General features: G+C 35.7%; 1 protein-coding gene across 1 annotated transcript in view; it reads right to left on the bottom strand.

Annotated features, from left to right (window-relative positions):
- Positions 1–20764, bottom strand: part of LRP1B (LDL receptor related protein 1B) — a 2070111-nt gene that overhangs the window by 712481 nt on the left and 1336866 nt on the right. Inside the window, exons 24-25 of the mRNA XM_081584839.1 lie at positions 5844–6041; positions 3910–4114 (exon numbers count right to left, since the gene is read on the bottom strand). Of these exons, the coding sequence (XP_081440965.1) occupies positions 3910–4114; positions 5844–6041 (403 nt within the window). The remainder of the gene's footprint in view (positions 1–3909; positions 4115–5843; positions 6042–20764) is intronic.

Below are 20764 nucleotides of genomic sequence, written 5' to 3'. Positions count from 1 at the left end.
AAGATCTTTTTTGTATAGTTCTTCTGTGTATTCTTGCCACTTCTTCTTAATATCTTCTGCTTCTGTTAGGTCCATACCATTTCTGTCCTTTATCGAGCCGATCTTTTCATGAAATGTTCCTTTGGTATCTCTAATTTTCTTGAAGAGATCTCTAGTCTTTCCCAATCTGTTGTTTTCCTCTATTTCTCTGCACTAATCGCTGAGGAAGGCTTTCTTATCTCTCCTTGCTATTCTTTGGAACTCTGCATTCAGATGGGAATATCTTTCCTTTTCTCCTTTGCTTTTCGCTTCTCTTCTCTTCCCAGCTATCTGTAAGGCCTCCTCAGACAGCCATTTTGCTTTTTTGCATTTCTTTTCCATGGGGATAATCTTGATCCCTATCTCCTGTACAATGTCACCAACCTCTGTCCATAGTTCATCAGGCACTCTGTCTATCAGATCTAGTCCCTTAAATCTATTTGTCACTTCCACTGTATACTCATTAGGGATTTGATCTAGGTCATACCTAAATGGACTAGTGATTTTCCCCACTTTCTTCAATTTAAGTCTGAATTTGGCAATAAGCAATTCATGATCTGAGCCACAGTCAGCTCCCGGTCTTGTTTTTGCTGACTGTATAGAGCTTCTCCATCTTTGCCTGCAAAGAATATAATCAGTCTGATTTTGATGTTGACCATCTGGTGATGTCCACGTGTAGAGTCTTCTCTTGTGTTGTTGGAAGAGGGTGTTTGCTATTACCAGTGCATTCTCTTGGCAAAACTCTATTAGCCTTTGCCCTGCTTCATTCTGTACTCCAAGGCAAAATTTGCCTGTTAAGCCATTAGCTGTATCTTTAAGGTGTATCCTTGAATTCCTATAAGTTTCATGTAAACAGAAGGTCTATTCATATGTATTACTTTACTTAAGAAGTACTTATTGAGCACACTTATACGTAAGGGCAGAGAAAGATTTCATAGATTTGGAAGTAACTACCATCAAAAAGCTTACAATTTAGTAGGAAAGGCAATAGTAATTATACAAACTATATTTCTCATAAAACTATCCAGTGGCTTTATCTTAAAATAAAAATTTTCCAAACGAATAAAAATGTCTTTGGAGATCCTATAACTTTGATTCACAGTCTCCTTACATATTTCATGAATAATTTGAGAAATAAGGGAATAGTTACTTTTACTATGCTCTCAGCCTATTTTATGAAAGGTCCAATGTTTACAAATTTCTATGAACTTTTTACCAAAATATACCATAAATTTGAAAGCATTTTAATATTTGCACATTTTTAAAATTAATTGCTACATTTTAAATTTAAACTTACAACTAAGCTATAAAGGTGTTTACATGAACCTTATATTTTATCCATGTCAATTAAAAAGTAATTTTTAATAATAAAAATTCTATTATATTATGATAAACCTGTAAACTTTTCATTTATTCGGAGAGTTAAGTGAATTGTTACTGTCATTTGAACTTTGGTCATTCACACCAGAAACAATTTTCCAAGCATTATTTCCTCACCTGTTAAATAAAATTATTATCACCTTAATTATCTTAATTAGCCTCACAAGTTTGTAGTAGCAATCAGCAAGGGAAGACATCAACTTTTCTCAAGAGCATTATCAGGTTTTCCCTCCCTGGAGGCTAGCTTCCTGTATTAATTTTCAACTCTTCAGAAACTGTTTTACTTCTGGAAATCCCCTTACATCAGTGAAATGGTGCTTTTCATATACATAGTATTTGTGGATTGTGTTTGTTTTGCATTTCTGTTTTCTTTTTCTTCTCTCAGGTTGGCTATTCCCCAAACAAACTGAGATAAATACGTTTATTTTAAGCGTTGTCAGTTCAAAGCTATAGAAAACGAAGCTTCAATTCCCAGATCTACTGCTTTGTTTGATCAGGCTATTTTCAAAAATTTTATATACCTGTTTTATTTGTTTGTTTTCTTCTCTGTGTGTGCCCTTCGTATTTTGGGAAGCAGTCAGAGTTCTCCTAACATGATGGTATACTTGCTAAAATTATCACTTTCTCCAAAATATTGCTTTCCCTTATACAGAAAGTTTCTCATATGACTAAGCTGCAGTTACCAAATAAGTATGTCTAAGTTGTGAAAAACTCCACACCAGTAGCTATTATATTGAGGGTAAAAACCTCTGTTGATGGCAGACCTCTGTGGGAAGTAAAATGTCAAAGTGGGCCATCTACTTGCACTCTCAGAAAGAGTCTGTTTGAGAAGGAATTTCTCATAAAACATTATGTCTGATCTCTTCCTAGTTAACTGTTATCACAGGAGTTAATGGGTGAAATGGGCAAAGCATAAACTGTATAAACTAGAGGACACACCTTCAACCTAAAAGGTTCGCTACTGCTCTGTTGGTTGTTGACAGATCTCTCTACATTTTCAAAAGAAGTCAGACATCTAGAATTGTATTCCAAATTTTTCAAAGTTTTAAATTTTGGCAACTAAGTCAAATAAATGCAAAACACCGTGGAAGGTAAAATAAACACAACAATGACAGTTGCCAGTTTGAAACTAGCAACCTTGCTCTACACAAGCTACCTTGCCCCTTTAATTTCTATATCTGAATTGAAGAAAAGGAAAACAAACAAAATTCCCAAGCTATTGATTTCTGGGTTGCACATAAAACAGTGCACAAAGAAATGTGTGTGGACCAGGAAGCTGACTTAAACACAGGCTCCCTTTTCTGCTTCTCATTCAATTCCCTCCTGACTGACCCCCTTTTCTGACCTCCACCCTTCTTGGTCCTCCCTAGGCTTGTATTACTTAAAGGTACAGAGCCAAAAAAACTTTCCTTTCTATCACCCTTTAGACTTGACAATCATTTTGGATATATAAAATAAACAATCAACAGTAATAACACAGCATCCCGATATAGATGAGTTATACATTATATTTCACATTCTATCTCCTCAAAAGCAATCTAATTAAGAGACATTATTGTTTCTGATGTCCAAAAAAGAATAGGAAATCTAAAGGAAGATAATACACTTGAGTAGGTTCCCCAGAGGATAAGTGACTGAGCAGTGCATGACCCTTATTTTCTGGCTCCAAATCCACTGTCTCTCTTCTCGTCTTTCACAAAGGACTTCAGGGAAACAGTGAGGCAATAATCTGGATTATACTTTTGACTTTGTCTTCCAGAATAATGTGTATTGTCTTAAATGTCTCTTAAATCTCACCACTAGATTCCTTCAAGTTTATTCTAATTTTCTTTTAAACTATCTCCAAGTACATACAAATACAAATAAAGGGTGAGGTGGTTAACACTTGTGACTGTTTGGACCAAAGACTAGTCCTGTGGTTTGCAACCATTAGAAAAAGTTACAGCATCTCTTTGGCAGGTCAAAAATGAATTTATTAAATTACTGCTTCAAAATAGAGTTACAATATCTTACAAAAGGGCCTAATGACCATATTTAGAAAAAAAAAGTTTTCTCCTTTAAAAGTACCTATGTAAGCAATTTTATATCAAATTCATGGTGATAATCTAAAATTGGTTGATATATACATGGGCTTCCTTGGTGGCTCAGACTGTAAAAGAATCTGCTTGCAATGCAGGAGACCAGGGTTCGATTCCTCGGTCAGGAAGATCCCCTGGAGAAGGAAATGGCAACCCACTCAAGTCCTGTTGCCTGGAAAATCTCATATACAGAGGAGCCTGGCTGGCTGCAGTGCATAGGGTCGCAAAAAGTTCAATGTGACTGAGTGACTGAGCACACATGCATAATTGTAGATGTAAACATAAACGTATATCTGTATACACAACCATCCACAAGTATGTACACACATATTTACATGCACAAAGTAACTACTTTGAGAAAATTGAATCCAATATTAATTTTGAAGGTTATATTTTATGCCAAAGTGAATCTATGAAAAGCAAACTTCTTTACCCAAATCTTGGGTCCAAAGCGATAGCCCTGGGGTGTTCCATAGCTCCTGCAATGAGTGTAGTTCTTAAGGAACCATCAAGTTTGGCCACTTCAATTTGGTCCAGATTGCTGTCTATCCAGTATATGTTGCCTGCTATCCAGTCAACAGTCAGTCCTTCTGGGGTAGCCAGGCCATGTTCCACAACCACTTCAATAGCACTGACACCTACAAAAAGAGAGAAACCAACACTTGCATCCATTCAAGTGATCCATTAAGCACTAAGGAAAAGGTGTCCTTATCAGCAGTATGAAGTATTTAACATTATATTAACTTTGAGAGATATAGTGTAAAGTGTTACCTGACACAGAGAGAAATTAAGATGGCCTCAAATTTAGAATTACTGATGTTTCCCAACAGAGATTTTTAATCTCTTAAATCCTTTCAGTGACAGAGTAACAGAATTTTTTTTTTTTTTTTTTTTTTGAGTAACAGAATTTTTAAACAACTCTGAGGCTAATAACAACGTTTAGTTTTCAAAAAAATTATGTCATGTTTCTGATTTTTTAGGCAGAACAAGGAATTTAGGAAATGATAATGACTTGCTGGTTAAAATCAGTGCAATGTAATACAAACTCTGATCTTCAGGGTAGAATAAAAAGTCCACCTGGGGCAATCTGCATCTAGCCAGTCAGCTGCTGCTGCTGCTGCTGCTGCTAAGTCGCTTCAGTCGTGTCCGACTCTGTGCGACCCCACAGACGGCAGCCCACCAGGCTCCCCCATCCCTGGGATTCTCCAGGCAAGAACACTGGAGTGGGTTGCCATTTCCTTCTCCAGTGCATGAAAGGGAAAAGTGAAAGTGAAGTCGCCAGTCGAGTCCAACTCTTAGTGACCCCATGGACCACAGCCTACCAGGCTCCTCTGTCCATAGGATTTTCCAGGCAAGAGCCAGTCAGCAGCTACTCTTTTTTAAAGCATGATTGAAAAGATCGATGTTATGGCATTTAGCCTTAAAAAATAATCCTCAAATTATACCTCCCACAGATTTCTAAGCGAATATAACATTTCTGAGTTATATTTTGACTTGTAGAATATAACACGTTTGAAAATAAAGGAAGAAGCCAGTAGTGTGGTCTAAATAAAAATAAACAATTGGGTAATACCCAGAACTATTTTTATTTATGTCCTCCATTTCTTTTGGAATTAACACTTTATAACTTATGACATTGCCAGTGCTTTTGTTAGACATGTTAATAGTGCATTTTTTTTAACAGTTAACCATGTAAAATCATGGATCTAAACCCATCATTTGAAATTGAAATCAATACTTTGTAATATGTTATAAGACACAGATTCACACATCATAATTACATTGTGTTTGAACAGTACATTTTTCCAAAATTGTAATGGTGATTTAAGGAGGAATTTAGATTTTGATAGAAATACCTGGCCTTTGGAATAGTATACAGATCTAAGATTTTCAAGAGAATTATGATATATATTTATCTCAAGGTCTTGCTATTTAAGGAAAGCCTAGATTAGAAAAAGAGATGCCAAATTATGGGAAAACTTATTTAGCTCATATTAATAATCTTTGTAATAATTTATTATTTCTTTGAATGATGCTAGAACATAAAAACCATAAAGAAAACAAAAGCTATTTTAACTCAAAAAATTATGTATAGTAATTAGAAGACAGTCATTTTTCTCTTGTAAATAAATTTCATCACTGAATATGCACCTAAATGCTCACAATTTGAAAATGGTGTGAATAGTATAGGGCTTCACCCTCCTCCAACATATCGTCACACATACTTCACACCCCTGGATTTCCACATATGAGGGAGAAGATAAAAAACCAGAGTAATCAAAATTCCTTCTGATTGCAGCATATTTTTTCTGAAATTTTCAGTTAGAAATTAATCCCACCATTAAGTCAAAATTGTAATGGATGTACCTCCACTTTCAGAAAGCTTGCCCCGGTATATTCTGTCTTCTACAACATCTGTCCAATAAAGTAAACTTTGATTGAAGTGAAAGTCAAGTGCTATTGTGTTTCTCAATCCAGGAACAAGTAGACTATAGTCTCTTTTATGAAGATCAATCCTTCTGATCTCATGGCGAATAGAAAAGATGATGAAAGCTTCAAAAGGATCTGAAAATAGATTTATGTTAACAGGCATATGGAAATATGTATATGCTTTAGTAAACAGAATAAAGTACTTGGGGTCAAGATCTATTTATTTAAAAGTACAATTTATTATGAGTTTTCTGTCATTAGAGGAGCTATTTCTTTTAATCCAAAATTTAAAAGAATCTTGAAAAACTTAGGTTTATTTGTATTTATTAAAATAATCTATAAATGTTTTTTTATTCCTTGAATTTTTACACACCTGATTCTGATTTTAAAATAGAAGAATTGCTGCAATTACAAGGCAAAATATGAGAAAATCTGTTTTAGTGTAGTTTAAGCTGACAGTTCAAACTTTAGAAATATTGTCATAGAAATTGCTAAGTGAATAAAACTAGCTCTGTCACTTTTAGCTCATCACATGACTCTAAATTCACAAAGGAGAGAGAACAAACAAAAGACAATTTCTATGAAGAGAATTACTGGGCTTATAATTAGGGAGATAGTGGCTTTCTATAAAAGCCAAGAAAATCATATATATAACTTTTCCCTCACTAGTTTTTTAATCCTGGGCCAGGCCTGGGAGAAAGAGAAGAAGCTTTGAAAACAGATATGAGATTAAAATTTTATATTTTTGTACGTAAAAAAAGAATGTTTTGATATTCAAAAGTTACTAAAATTACTTTAGCATGTTGAAATGTATCAAGTCCTATACTGTTGGACATACAGATATGTGTTAGACATGAATTCTGCTTTATGAATATACATTTTGAGGGGGGGACCCAGGCTCAGTAAGATTTCTCCTGTTTTCATGTTACTGTCAACCTTTTATGCTTTTTTTAGGGAAACTGATTTTCCTATCCCAAGTCTATACTTGTTTGTGAATGTGAGCTATTATAATCACTCCTGGCCACAATGGTTGGCCTAAGAGGTGGATATAAGATCTAAGTCAGGAAGATGGGTTTTTAAACTTCAGGAGAAGTTTTCAAGTTGAGGAGAAAGAGTTTCTTTTCAGATTTCTCAGCCTAGTATTATCCAGTCATGTCCTTGTACTTTAAGTCTACTAGTAGTATTGTAGTAGAAGAGAAAAAAAGCCTCAGAAACAGAAACTGATGACCAGGAGAAAGACCATATCCTAAGGACATCCAAACCCATAGTTCCAATTTTCCCTTAGACCACCTCCTTTCTTCAAATCCCCTGTGCAAATACACTTAACTCTATTGTACTTCATTTGAACTGGATTTTTGTCAACTGTAACCACATATACTGTTTTTATTATGTATGTGTTAGTTGCTCAGTCATGTCCAACTCTTTGCGAGCCCATGGACTGTAGCAAGCCAGGCTCCTCTGTCCAAGGGATTTCCCAGGCAAGAATACTCGAGTGGATTGCCATTTCCTTCTCCAGGGGATATTCCAAATCCTGGGATCGAACTTGGTCTCCCACACAGCAGGCAGATTCTTTACCATCTGAGTCACCAGGAAAGTCACTTTGGCTTCTTATTAATTTCATTTCCTCAGAGATGTCTTCCCTGATCAGTTACCTAATAAAATCACATCTTCATTATTCTATTTCACTATAGCCTGTTTATTCTCTTTAGAGTACAATTTAAAATCAGTATTTCCCTGTTTGCTATTGCTCTTACTCACTGGATTATAAACTCTCTTAAACAAGGATCTTGTCAGTCTCACTCATTATGCTGTCCCTAACATCTAGTATAAGGTAAGATATAATACACACCAGGTCTCAGACTAGAAGGTGAGGGCCACACTTCATGTAGAAGAGTCACTGGTGATTTTTTTCACTGGAGATGAATCTACTTTAGGGGGATCTGCCCAGCACATTAAATAATGTATTTGGGTGATTAAATGTGGAGAGACATGAATTTATCTTGAGACTATCTGACAGCTAGCGTGGGAGAGAACTACCACAATCAGCAGAACCTAATCTGCTGATCACAATCAGCCTACCTGACCTGATGTTGATCATACAGTATAAGCAAGACCAGCCAAGACCATAAGAACAGTCCAGAAGTCCTGAAAACTTGTGAGCAAAAATTATGTATTTGATTATGATCACAGAAGTATTATGGTTATTTATTGCACAGAATTGTAATGTTTATTGTACAACATTACTGTGATAATATCTAAATGATACAACATAACAAAATTGCAAAATAATCAGTTCCAGATAGGTCTCAATAGAACAAATACTCATAAAATTAAAAATCCAGGATTTAGTATTTTTAAAATAAAAAAAAAAATGGTTGTTTTGTATCAATAAACCTTGCTTGCTGACCTGCTTTGGCTATGAAACAAGTGTTAGCCTAGAAACATTCTTTATCTTTTCAAGAATTAAATTTCCTTACCTGTAAAATGAATGTACAATAATCAACTTTCAATATAACTTAAACTGCTGCTATCAGAATCCAATTAGATGGAGTATGCAAATTAGCTCAGTTGGTAAAGAATCTGCCTGCAATGCAGGAGATCTGGGTTCAATCCCTGGGTTGGGAAGATCCCATGGAGAAGGAAAAGGCTATCCACTCCAATATTCTGGCCTGGAGAATTCCATGGACTGTATAGTCCATGGGGTTGCAAAGAGTTGGACATGACTGAGCGGCTTTCACTTCACTTCACTTCACTTCACTTCACTTCACGCAAATTTGCTTTATAAGCTGACAACATCACAGTAAATACAAATGTAGAGAAACTGTGATGTAGTCAAAAGTAATAAACTTGGAGTCAGAAACTGTTGGTTTAAGACAGAGTTCTGTTGTCAACAAGTTGTATACATATGAGAAATTAACTAAGACTCTCTGATCCTCAATAGTTTTTGAAAAAAATTGTAAAGTATATAACATACTGAGTTATCAGGATAATTGAGGATTAAAAGTGTAAATATTTAATATCTTAATAACCATTTAATAATTACTATGGCTATTCAGTTTTAGAGATCAAAGAAATAAGCAAAACAGATACCGAGTAAGAGAAAAGGCAGGGTGGTAACACAGTAAAAACAATCAGATATTTCCTAGCATGAGCTGAAGCTAGGGGCATTACAACTCCCAAGAGCCTTTCTTTCCTGTGGTTTATAGTCCTAGTTAAGCAGTAAATTACAGTGCAGCAACTACTTGTGAGAGAAGTTTACACTATACTGTTAAAGGACATGCAGTTTTTAAATCACAGAATGGCTGCTTCATCAAAGTATCTACTTTTGTTTTTTACACATAAACACATGTGTGTAATCTAATCATAATCTAAAATCTAGCATCATGTTTAAAGGAGAATCTCTGAAAGCAATCCCACTAAAGTAAGGAAAAAGATCAGGATGTCCACTAATGTTTCATCTTTCTGAAAGTTTTAAATGATGTAGACAAGTATGAACATGTGTATATGTTCAGTAGCACAGTCACGTCTGACTCTTTGCAACCCTATGTACTGTAGCCTGCCAGATTCCTCTGTCCATGGGATTTTCCTGGCAAGAATACTACAGTGCGTTTCCATTTCCGCCTCCAGGGGATCTTCTTGACTCAGGGATCAAACTCTCATCCCCTGCATCTTCTGCATTGCCGGTGGATTCTTTACTTCTGAGCCACCAGGAAGCCCCAGGCGAGAACAAGAAGAAGCAAAAAGTGGAAAGGAGGTCTAAAAATAAACTACTATTTACAAGTTAAAAAAAAATTGATACTTGGAAAATTTAGGATAATCAACTGACAAAACTACAACAGAAGAGAAAGAGAATTCAATAATAAAGGTTTGGGACAAAATTTTAGAAAAAATCACTAGCCTTCCTAAAAATGATATCAGCTAAGCCAAATTACCCTGATAGATCAGTTGGTAGAATCCGCCTGCAATACAGGAGACCCCGGTTTGATCCATGGGTCGGGAAGATCCCCTGGAAAAGGGATATGCTACCCAATCCAGTATTTTTGTGCTTCCCTTGTGGCTTAGCTGGTAAAGAATCTGCCTGCAATGTGGGAGACCTGGGTTCAATCCCTGGGTTGGGAAGATCCCCTGGAGAAGGGAAAGGCTACCCACTCCAGTATTCTGGCCTGGAGAATTCCATGGACTGTGTAGTCCATGGGTTTGCAAACAGTCGGACATTACTGAGTGACTTTCACTTTCACTTTCAAGCCAAATTTAAAACAAAACAAAACAACAACAACAAAACACAAATGCACATTAGAAACAATAAAAAAAAAGTAAAAAAAATAAAGACAAACTTGAGAATAAAAATATTAAGAAATATTTAGAGTACATAAAGACATTTGATGACTTCAAAAAAGGAACAGTATATAGTGTTATTAGATAGAGACAAAAAATAAACAATGCCCCAAGGATTTTGCATCTGCATGAATTAATTTATAAATTTACTATAATGCTGCTTATTTAACTTATATGCAAAGTACATCATGTGAAATGCTGGGTTGGATGAAGCACAAGCTGGAATCAAGACTGCAGGAGAAATATCAATAATCAGATATGCAGATGATACTACCCTAGTGGCAGAAAGCGAAGAGGAACTAAGGAGCCTTATGATGAAGGTGAAACATGAGAGTGAAAAAGCTGGCTTAAAACTCAACATTCAAAAAAATTAAATCAAGGCATCGGGTCCCATCACTTCATGGCAAATAGATATGGAAACAATGACAGACTTTATTTTCTTGGACTCCAAAATCACCAGGGATGGTAACTACAGCCATGAAATTAAAAGACACCTGCTGCTTGGAAGAAAAGAAATGACTAACCTAGACAGTGTATTAAAAAGCAGAAACATCACTTTGTTAACAAAGGTCCATATAGTCAAAACTATGTTTTTTCCAGTAGTCATGTATGGATGTGAGAGCTGGACAATAAAAGAAGGCTGAGCACCGAAGAAATGATGCCTTCACACTGTGGTGCTGGTGAAGACTCTTGAGAGTCCTTTGGACATCAAGGAGATTAAACCAAGTCAATCCTGAAGGAAATTAACCCCGACTATTCATTGGAAGTACTGATACTGAAGCTTCAATACTTTGACCATCTGATGTGAAGAGTCGACTCATTGGAAAAGACCCTGATGCTGGGCAAGATTGAGGGCTAGAGCAGAAGAGGGTGGCAGAGGATGAGATGGTTAGATAGCATCACTGACTCAATGGACATGAGTTTGAGCAAACACTGGGAGATAGTGAAGGATAGGGAAGCCTGGTGTGCTGCAGTCCCTGGGGGCCCAAAGAGTTGGACATGATAGTGAAGGAATAACAACAAATGATGCAACAAAATTAAAAAATTAATTCTTTAAAATGATATCAGATAATTCTAAAGATTACTTTCAAAATTGGGCTTCAACAGGAAGCTGTATCCTGTTAATTCAAGGGAAATATATGAAAGTTAAGAAGTCCAACAGGTATTAAAATATATTATTATCTAAATATAAAATACTTTGGTAGTGACCCATAGTTGACTACAAGGCAGAGAAATATGATAGCTTTGGCATCAGTACTAGGGAAAATGGGGTCACAAAGAGTCTGACACTACTGAACAACTGAACTGAACTAAGAAAAAATTGCATTGGAAAATTTTCTGACTTAAAAAATAATTCCCAAGTGACTTAACATATTTAAAATGATAAATAAAAGTATAAAAAATAGAAGTAGATATAGAAGCATTATTTTTAGTATGCTAGAATGGGAAAAGCCTTTCTGAGCTTAATAAAAAACATAGAAGATCATAGAAGACATAAATGCTTTCCCCCTCAGGAGAACTCATATTTAAGACAGCATTTGCTGCTCTTGGGCTTCCCTAGTAGCTCAGCTGGTAAAGAATCTGTCTGCAATGCAAGAAACCTTGGTTTGATTCCTGGGTCAGGAAGATCCCCTGGAGAAGGGATAAGGTACCAACTCCAGTATTCTTGGGCTTCCCTGGTGGCTTAGCTGGTATAGAATCTGCCTGCAATGTGGGAGACCTGGGCTTGATCCCTGGGTTGGGAAGATCCTCTGGAGAAGGGAATGGCTACCCACTCCAGTATTCTGGCCTAGAGAATTCCATGGACTATACAGTCCATGGGGTTGCAAAAAATCAGACATGACTGAGCAAATTTCACTTTCACTAGCTTTACTGCTCTTACTTTCATGCTGTATTAGAAAAGTATGTTTTCTTGAACCAAAAATTGCTGACTTCTCTGTTACAAATGAGTAGAAAATATTTTACAATAGAAGACATATATTCTACTCTTGTCTCTGCTAGTGATAAAAGGCCATCACTAAAACTGCATAGGTCTTGCTTCTGTGATTTTTTAAATAAATAATTTTGGTGATGCATTTGTTCTATACCTTATTTGGGAATAATCATAAAATATAAAATATTAATTACCTTATTAATAAAGTAATATTAATATTAGCTAAAATGAGCTTCAAAGTAAGCAGCTTTCATCAAAATAAAGAAGCTCACTATTATATGATAATATGAAAAATTTGGCTGATTAAATATAACTCTTAAAATGGTATATGCCCAATAATAGGCTTAATATGTATAAATAAAAATGACATAATTAAATGCAGAAGTTGCTAAATCTATAATTATATTGTATAATTTTAACCATAAGCCATTCAAACTGAGAAAAAATATAAAAAATATAATTATAACAAAACATAAAACTCAACTCACAGAAAATATACATAAATCGGTGCCATCAAAATAGAGGGCATATTCTCTCTAAGCACATGTGAAACATTTAACAAAATGATCATGTTCTAGTCCACAAAGTAAGTCTCAAGAGATTGCAAAGAATCCATCTAATAATGAACCTACAGTTTGAGTACAATGAAATTACATTAAAAATCAATAACGAAGATACCTAAGCTTTTTATATTCTTTAAAACTAAGAATAATTACTAAGTAATTTTTTGACTGAGCACCTCAAATAGGAAATGTTTGGGCTTCCCTGGTGGCTCAGATGGTAAAGAATTCACCTGCAATATGGAAGACCTGGGTTCGATCCCTGGGTTGGGAATATCCCCTAGAGGAGGGCATGGCAACCTACTATAGCATTCTTGCCTAGAGAATACCCATGGACAGAGGAGCCTGGCAGGCTACAGTCCATGGGGTCACAAAGAGTTGGATGTGACTGAGCAAACAGCACACACAAATAGGGAATTAAAAAATAGAAATATTATGACATCAAATGTGTAGATTAAAAAGCATGAGCTATCAAAAATTAATGAGAAAGAGAATAATTCCAAAATGATGCAGTAAGGACTTCTAAAAGTCCTCTCCTCCATTAGAAACAATAAAAATACTAGCAAAATGATCATTTTTTTCCAAACTCTAGAAATTAACCAAAGTTTAGTAATAACTAGAGTTTATTAAGAAAAAATGCTGAATATCAGTAAGAACAGCAAACTTTGTGGCATTTTAATAAGCACCAATCCCAATTACTCAGTCATTAAAAAGAATGAAATAATGCCATTTGCAGGAACTTGAATGGACCTAGGGACTATCATACTAAGTGAAGTAAATAAGACAGAGAAAGACAATTATCATGTGATATAATCTACACGAGTTTGGGTAAACTCTGGGAGTTGGTGATGGACAGGGAGGCCTGGCACGCTGCAGTTCATGGGGTTGCAAAGAGTCGGACATGACTGAGAGACCGAACTGAATTGATAATCTACATGCAAAATATTTTAAAAAATTATTCAAATGAAATTATTTATAAAGCAGAAACAGACTCATAGAGAATGAACTTATGGTTACCAGCAGGGGAGGGTGGCTGGGAGGGATAGATTGGGAGTTTGGGATTGATATGTATATATTACTATGTTTAAAATAGATAACCAAAGACCTATTCCATTTTTATGAAATGTCCAGAATAGGCAAATCTACAGAGACAGAAAATAAACTAGTGGTTGCCAGAGTCACGTGTCGGGGTTTATGAGGAGTGATTTGTAATGTCTGTGGGGTTTGTTGAGGGTGATTAAAATAGTCTAAAATTACAGTGGTAACAGTTGTATTCCTCTCTAAATATGCTATAGACCACTGAATTGTGTATCTCAATTTATCTGTTATAAGAAAAAAGAAATATGGTAATAAGTGTGGAAATTTATAAAAAGTAAAAAACCATACATATACTATTTTTAGTACACTGTTAACTAAAAATCATGTATTTTTACCTAATTTGATTAATCTGTATAACTAAACTCAACTCTTAAAAATTTTATATCTATATAAGGAAAGACAATATAGCATTTTGACAGTTCAAAGTTTTTCTTCTCTGTATATTTATGCTAGTTGACTAGAGTATTCAAACACACAAAAAATAATATTTAAACTCAAGAATTCAGAAAAATATAAAAAGAATTAACTCACAGGAATTAGGAAAAATATAATCAATAAAACTACAGAAATTGATTAAATAGAGAACGGATGATCAAAAAAGACTTCTTTTGGTTTGTTGTTACTATTTCCTCTTTGAGAGAATAATGAAAGCTGAAATCAATAACCCAGTATGCCATTTTTACATACTAGTGGGAAATTATAAAGACTAGTTTTAAAAATTACAGGTCTCACAATGGTCTTTTCTTTAATGAAAACAAACAAAAACTCTATATAAAACATTTAACAATAAAACACAATTAATAAATTTTAGGTGATTCAATTTTGATGTAGATATATAAATTTCTTTTGAGACAAACTTGATTTGAAATGAGTATCAACAAAAGGTGAAGCAGTCATCATTTTTACAGTATTCTAACAGTTTTTTGCAGTATACTAGCTCCTATCTAGTGAGTGACTGAATTTAACAGCTCAGGCCAGTACATCACACTCTACAAAGAAGTGGCTTGGAATTTTTCTACTTTAGCATATTATGAGATTGTATACACACCAAATAAAGAAGGTTACAATTTACATTTTATAGTAATGAATTTCATGTTTATAAACGTAGCACATCAGAAGTAGCTTTTTTAAAATGTTCAAAATATTGTAATTTTCTATCTACAATTCTCTTTACTTTGATTTTCTTTAATTTCCATTTTAGGTTTGCACAATAATTTTTACAAGATAGAATATGAAAGCAATAGATGACTTGTCTAAGGAACAGTGTCCCTCTATAGTCCTCTTAGGGTAAATTGTGATTATAACTCTACATCTAGCAATTCTATATGAATAGGTCCTAATTCTTTTTCATACATATAATATTAAACACAAAATGATATTATAGTTACAGTGTTTTCTCTCCTATTTCAGAATTTTTACTGTCTTCTCTGCTCTCATATATAAGAATTTATTTGGATTTCTCCTCATCATCAAACACATTTCTTTTACACAGTAGAAACTCACTAAGTAATAAATGGTCTATCGTTTCCCTAGCTCAATACATATTGCTACTAACTTTTCTCCATTTATTCAGCTCTAGCTATGCTAGGAATGAATGATAGTCAAGCATTACTGAAGTGTGATATATATGAAGGCAGAGGATAGAATCTATAGAATTAGGGGTAGAATAGACTTTTAAGTGACAAGCATCTGCATCTGATGTCTGTTTGCATATATGAAAGAGAAAATCAGAGACCAAGAGAGAGGGAGAGCATGAGTACAGGGCTCCCCTGGTGGTCTAGTGGTTGAGAATTGGCCGGCCAATGCAGGGGACATGGGTTTGATCCTTGCTCCAGGAAGATTCCACTTGCAGCGGAGTAACTAAGCCTGTGCATCACAACTATTGAGCCTGTGCTCTAGAGTCTGGGAGCCACAGCTACTGAAGGCTGCACACCCTAGAAGCTGTGCTCCACAACAAGATAAGCTACAGTAATGAGAAGCCCACGCACCACACCTAGAGAGCAGGCTCTGCTCTCTACAAATAGAGAAAGCCCATGCTCAGCAATGAAGACCGAGCACAGCCAAAAACTAAATAAATAAATAAACCTTAAAAAAAAACCACAACACTTGTGTAAACCATTAAAAACAAAACAGCTTGACCGCAAATGCACTGGGGTAAGGGATTGTACGACATGGCCCAGGGCCTTTTGCTTGGTTTCATTTAATAAATATTTGTGATTACATAAGTAAGTGAATGAATGATTATCAGAATCAATAAATAAATAGCTATCACAGAAGACACTGAATATGGAGGCGATAAAAATTATTACTGAAAGAAGAAAAGAAATGGAGTAAAGAAAGAAGTGAATGAGAAAGGAAAATGATAAAGTGAAATTGGTTAAGAAAGGTCAATGTGAATGAAGTTCAGTTCAGTTCAGTTCAGTCACTCAGTCGTGTCCAACTCTTTGTGACCCAATGAATCGCAGCAAGCCAGGCATCCCTGTCCATTACCAACTCCCAGAGTTTACCCAAACCCATGTCCATCGAGTTGGTGATGCCATCCAAGCATCTCATCCTCTGTCGTCCCCTTCTCCTCCTGCCCCCAATCCTTCCCAACATTAGGGTCTTTTCCAATTAGTCAACTCTTCGCATGAGGTGGCCAAAGTATTGGAGTTTCAGCTTCAACATCACTCCTTCCAATGAACAACCAGGACTGATCTACTTTTAGGATGGACTGGTTGGATCTCCTTGCAGACCACGGGACTCTCAAGAGTCTTCTCCAATACCACAGTTCAAAAGCATCAATTCTTCGGCACTCAGCTTTCTTCACTGTACAACTCTCACATCCATACATGACCACTGGAAAAACCATAGCCTTGACTAGACGGACTTTTGTTGGCAAAGTAATGTCTCTGCTTTTAAAGATGCTATCTAGGTTGGTCATAACCTTCCTTCCAAGGAATAAGCGTCTTTTAATTTCATGGCTACAATCACCATCAGCAGTGATTTTGGAGCCCCCCAAAATAAACTCTGACACTGTTTCCACTGTTTCCTTATCTACTTCCCATGAAGTGATGGGACCAGATGCCATGATCTTAGTTTTCTGAACGTTGAGCTTTAAGCCAACTTTTTCACTCTCCTGTTTCAATTTCATCAAGAGGCTCTTTAGTTCTTCTTCACTTTCTGCCATAAGGGTGGTGACATCTGCATATCTGAGGTTATTGATGGATAACTGAATGGAGTTGCTTGAAATTTCTAAAGTTTAGAACAGACGGCTAATTTCTCTGAATCAATAAGGGAAGGCAATAATCTTAATAGGAAAATAACCAAATTAAATGAAGAGATGCAAAAGACTAACAGGTATATAGAGAAATGCCCAAATTCATACATAAATAATAAGAAAAAATACCAACTAAAGCAATGAAAAATATTATACTCTTAACTCCCATATATTGGGGGAAAATATTAGAATGTTTGATAATTTTGAGCTGGCAAGGATGTGGGAACTTTGGACATGTATTGTTGGTACAGATGTAGTCTGTTCAGTCACTCTGAAGAACAACTGGTTCTACTTATCCATAGTAAATATAAGTATATCCCACAAGATGGGTATTTTAGTCTTGAAAATTTTCAAGCAGATTTATAAAAATATAGATAAATCTATGTCTATGGCAGTGATATTTGTGTAAAGATCAGGGATGATTTGAGTGAATGTATGTGGTAGAATGGATAAACAAAAACTGGTACTACATGTCACATGATTATGCACAGTACTTAGAAGAAACATATCAATTGTAGTCATTGCACAAATAGTAAAAACATAGTACAAATTGATTGGTATTTTAAGTAATAAAGGGCATTTTTATATTCAATAAGCATTTGCTACACAATTTTCATATATTTCAAAAGTAGGGTAAAATAATTTGATTTAATCTCTGCTTTGAAAAAAGAAGTTTAGGTGTAAGTAATATAGACTATTCAAAGACATCATGGGAATTTGAGGGCACATAGTAAATTGAGATGACCTGGATTTTCAGAACAGCTTGTAAAAGATCCTAGAGTCATGAGTAATGAAGTTAAAAACTCTTCTCTAGCACCTCTTTACCACAGGCTCTGAGTAAAGAAAGTAATTTTCTGGTCTTAGTTTCCATAGGTATACAAATTATATTACCTACCAACAAATAAATTACCTACGACATTTTAGATACTTGATAAATGGAAGCTATCAACAATGTTATAATTAACTTTAAGAAATGATTCATATGGATTTGGGGATTAACATATGTACATTACTACATATAATATGAAATAGACTAATAATAAGGACCTAAAGTGTAGCACAGGGAACTATACTCAATATTTTCTAATAACTTACAAGGGAAAATAATATGAAAAAATATATAGATAAAACTGAACCACTTTTTTGTTCACCTGAAACTGATACAACATTGTAAATCAACTATACTTCCATAAAAAAATAAAATAAAAAGCCAAAAAAAAAAAAAAGAAAGAAAGAAATGATTTACAGAGGAGAGAGATGGGAATAAAGTATAGGATTCAAGTTTTCAGAGAGAATGCAGATGTTATACTTGATAGTCACAGGTGACAATGAGCAGTGTACATGAAGGAGATGGCAAAATGAAGTGATATATATGAAAGTACCTCATACATTCTTGGCCATCATGCATTTGCTATCATTAATAATGATGAAATCAGAAATAATGTGCATGGAGTGAAAACCCACAGTGGAGAATAACAATACATCAGACTGAAGAGATTAAATGAACAAAAATGAAGAAAGTCCTGAATGGCAGGCTGAAGGATTTGAGGTTCTTTTCATAATGATTTATTTTAAAATCACAGATGGAGACTGACAGGCATAAATCTCACTTTATTAAGATAGATAAAGGAATGGATGGCCAGATTATAAATGTCCTCCCTACATCCCCACTACCAAATTCATTCTACTGATCTCTTCACCTTTATCTTCCATTGTTCTCCAAGATAAACCATCTACTTATAAACAACACTTTATTCTTACCATGTTCTTATTCTTACTAAGTTCTTCCCATTAATTCTCATTTTCCAGATTAGATTACCCTCTCCCATTACAATAAAAACACTATATTCCTTCAACTTTTCAATGTTTTACTTCTCACAAGCTGTAGAAACAGTTCAGTTCAATTCAGTCATGTCTGACTTTCTGCAACCCCATGGATTGCAGCAAGCCAGGCCTCCCTGTCCATCACCAACTACAGAAGTTTAGAAACAGGATGGTGACAAAAATTAGGCCAGAGTGAGTACTGCCACATCAATATATGTAACTTCCGGTCCATGCTGCAGTACAGACACTATTTTTGTAGAATTAAAGTTTCATTTCAGTTCATTCACTCGGCCATGTCTGACTCTTTGTGACCCCATGAACCGCAGAACGTCAGGCCTCCCTGTCCACCACCAACTTCCAGAATCCACCCAAACACATGTCCATTGAGTCGGTGATGCCATCCAACTATCTGATCCTATGTTGTACCCTTCTCCTGCCCTCAATCGTTTCCAGCATCAGGATCTTTTCAAATGAGTCAGCTCTTTGCATCAGGTGGCCAAAGTATTGGAGTTTCAGCTTCAACATCACTCCTTCCAATGAATACCCAGGACTTATCTCCTTTAAGATGGACTGGTTGGATCTCCTTGCAGTCCAAGGGACTCTCAAGAGTCTTCTCCAACACCACAGTTCAAAAGCATCAATTCTTTGGTGCAGCTTTCTTTATAGTCCAGCTCTCACATCCATACATGACCACTGGAAAAACCATAGCCTTGACTAGACGGACCTTTGTTGACCAAGTAATGTCTCTGCTTTTTAATATGTTGTCTAGGTTGGTCATAACTTTCCTTCCAATGGGAAAGACTAGAGATCTCTTCTAGAAAATTAGAGATACCAAGGGAACATTTTATACAAGATGGGCTCAATAAAGGACAGAAATGTTAGGGACCTAACAGAAGCAGAAGATATTAAGAAGAGGTGGCAAGAATATACAGAAGAACTGTACAAAAAAGATCTTCACTACCCAGATAATCGTAATGGTGTGATCACTGACACTCACCTAGAGTCAGACATCCTGGAATGTGAAGTCAAGTGGGCCTTAGGAAGCATCACTACAAACAAAGCTAGTGGAGGTGACGGAATTCCACTTGAGCTATTTCAAATCCTCAAAGGTGATGCTGTGAAAGTGCTGCACTCAATATGTCAGCAAATTTGGAAAACTCAGCAGTGGCCAAGGGACTGGAAAAGGTCAGTTTTCATTCCAATCCCAAAGAAAGGAAATGCCAAAGAATTCTCAAACTACCGCACGATTGCACTCATCTCACACGCTGGTAAAGTAATGCTCAAAATTCTCCAAGTCAGGCTTCACCGATACATGAACCATGAACTTCCCAACAGTTAGAACTGGACACAGAACAATAGGCTGGTTCCAAATAGGAAAAGGAGTACATCAAGGCTGTATATTGTCATCCTGCTTATCTAACTTTTATGCAGAATACATGGGCTTCCCTGGTGGCTCAGAGGGGCAGAATACATCATGAGAAATGCTGGGCTGGATGAAGCACAAGCTGGAATCAAGACTGCCAGGAGAAATATCAATAACCTCAGATATGCAGATGAAACCACCCTTATGGCAGAAAGTGAAGAAGAACTAAAGAGCCTCTTGAAGAAAGTGAAAGAGGAGAGTGAAAAAGTTGGCTTAAAGCTCAACATTCAGAAAACTAAGATCATGGCATCCAGTCCCATCACTTCATGGCAAGTAGATGGGAAAACAGTGGAAACAGTGGCTTACTTTATTTTTCTGGGCTCCAAAATCACTGTAGATGGTGATTGCAGCCATGAAATTAAAAGATGCTTACTCCTTGGAAGAAAAGTTATGACCAACCTAGACAGCATATTAAAAAGCAGAGAC

Source organism: Giraffa tippelskirchi, chromosome 3, assembly GCF_054371585.1.
Source record: "Giraffa tippelskirchi isolate mGirTip1 chromosome 3, T2T-mGirTip1v1.2.pri, whole genome shotgun sequence".
Classification (NCBI taxonomy): domain Eukaryota; kingdom Metazoa; phylum Chordata; class Mammalia; order Artiodactyla; family Giraffidae; genus Giraffa; species Giraffa tippelskirchi.
This window is presented reverse-complemented; position numbering and strand designations above follow the sequence as displayed.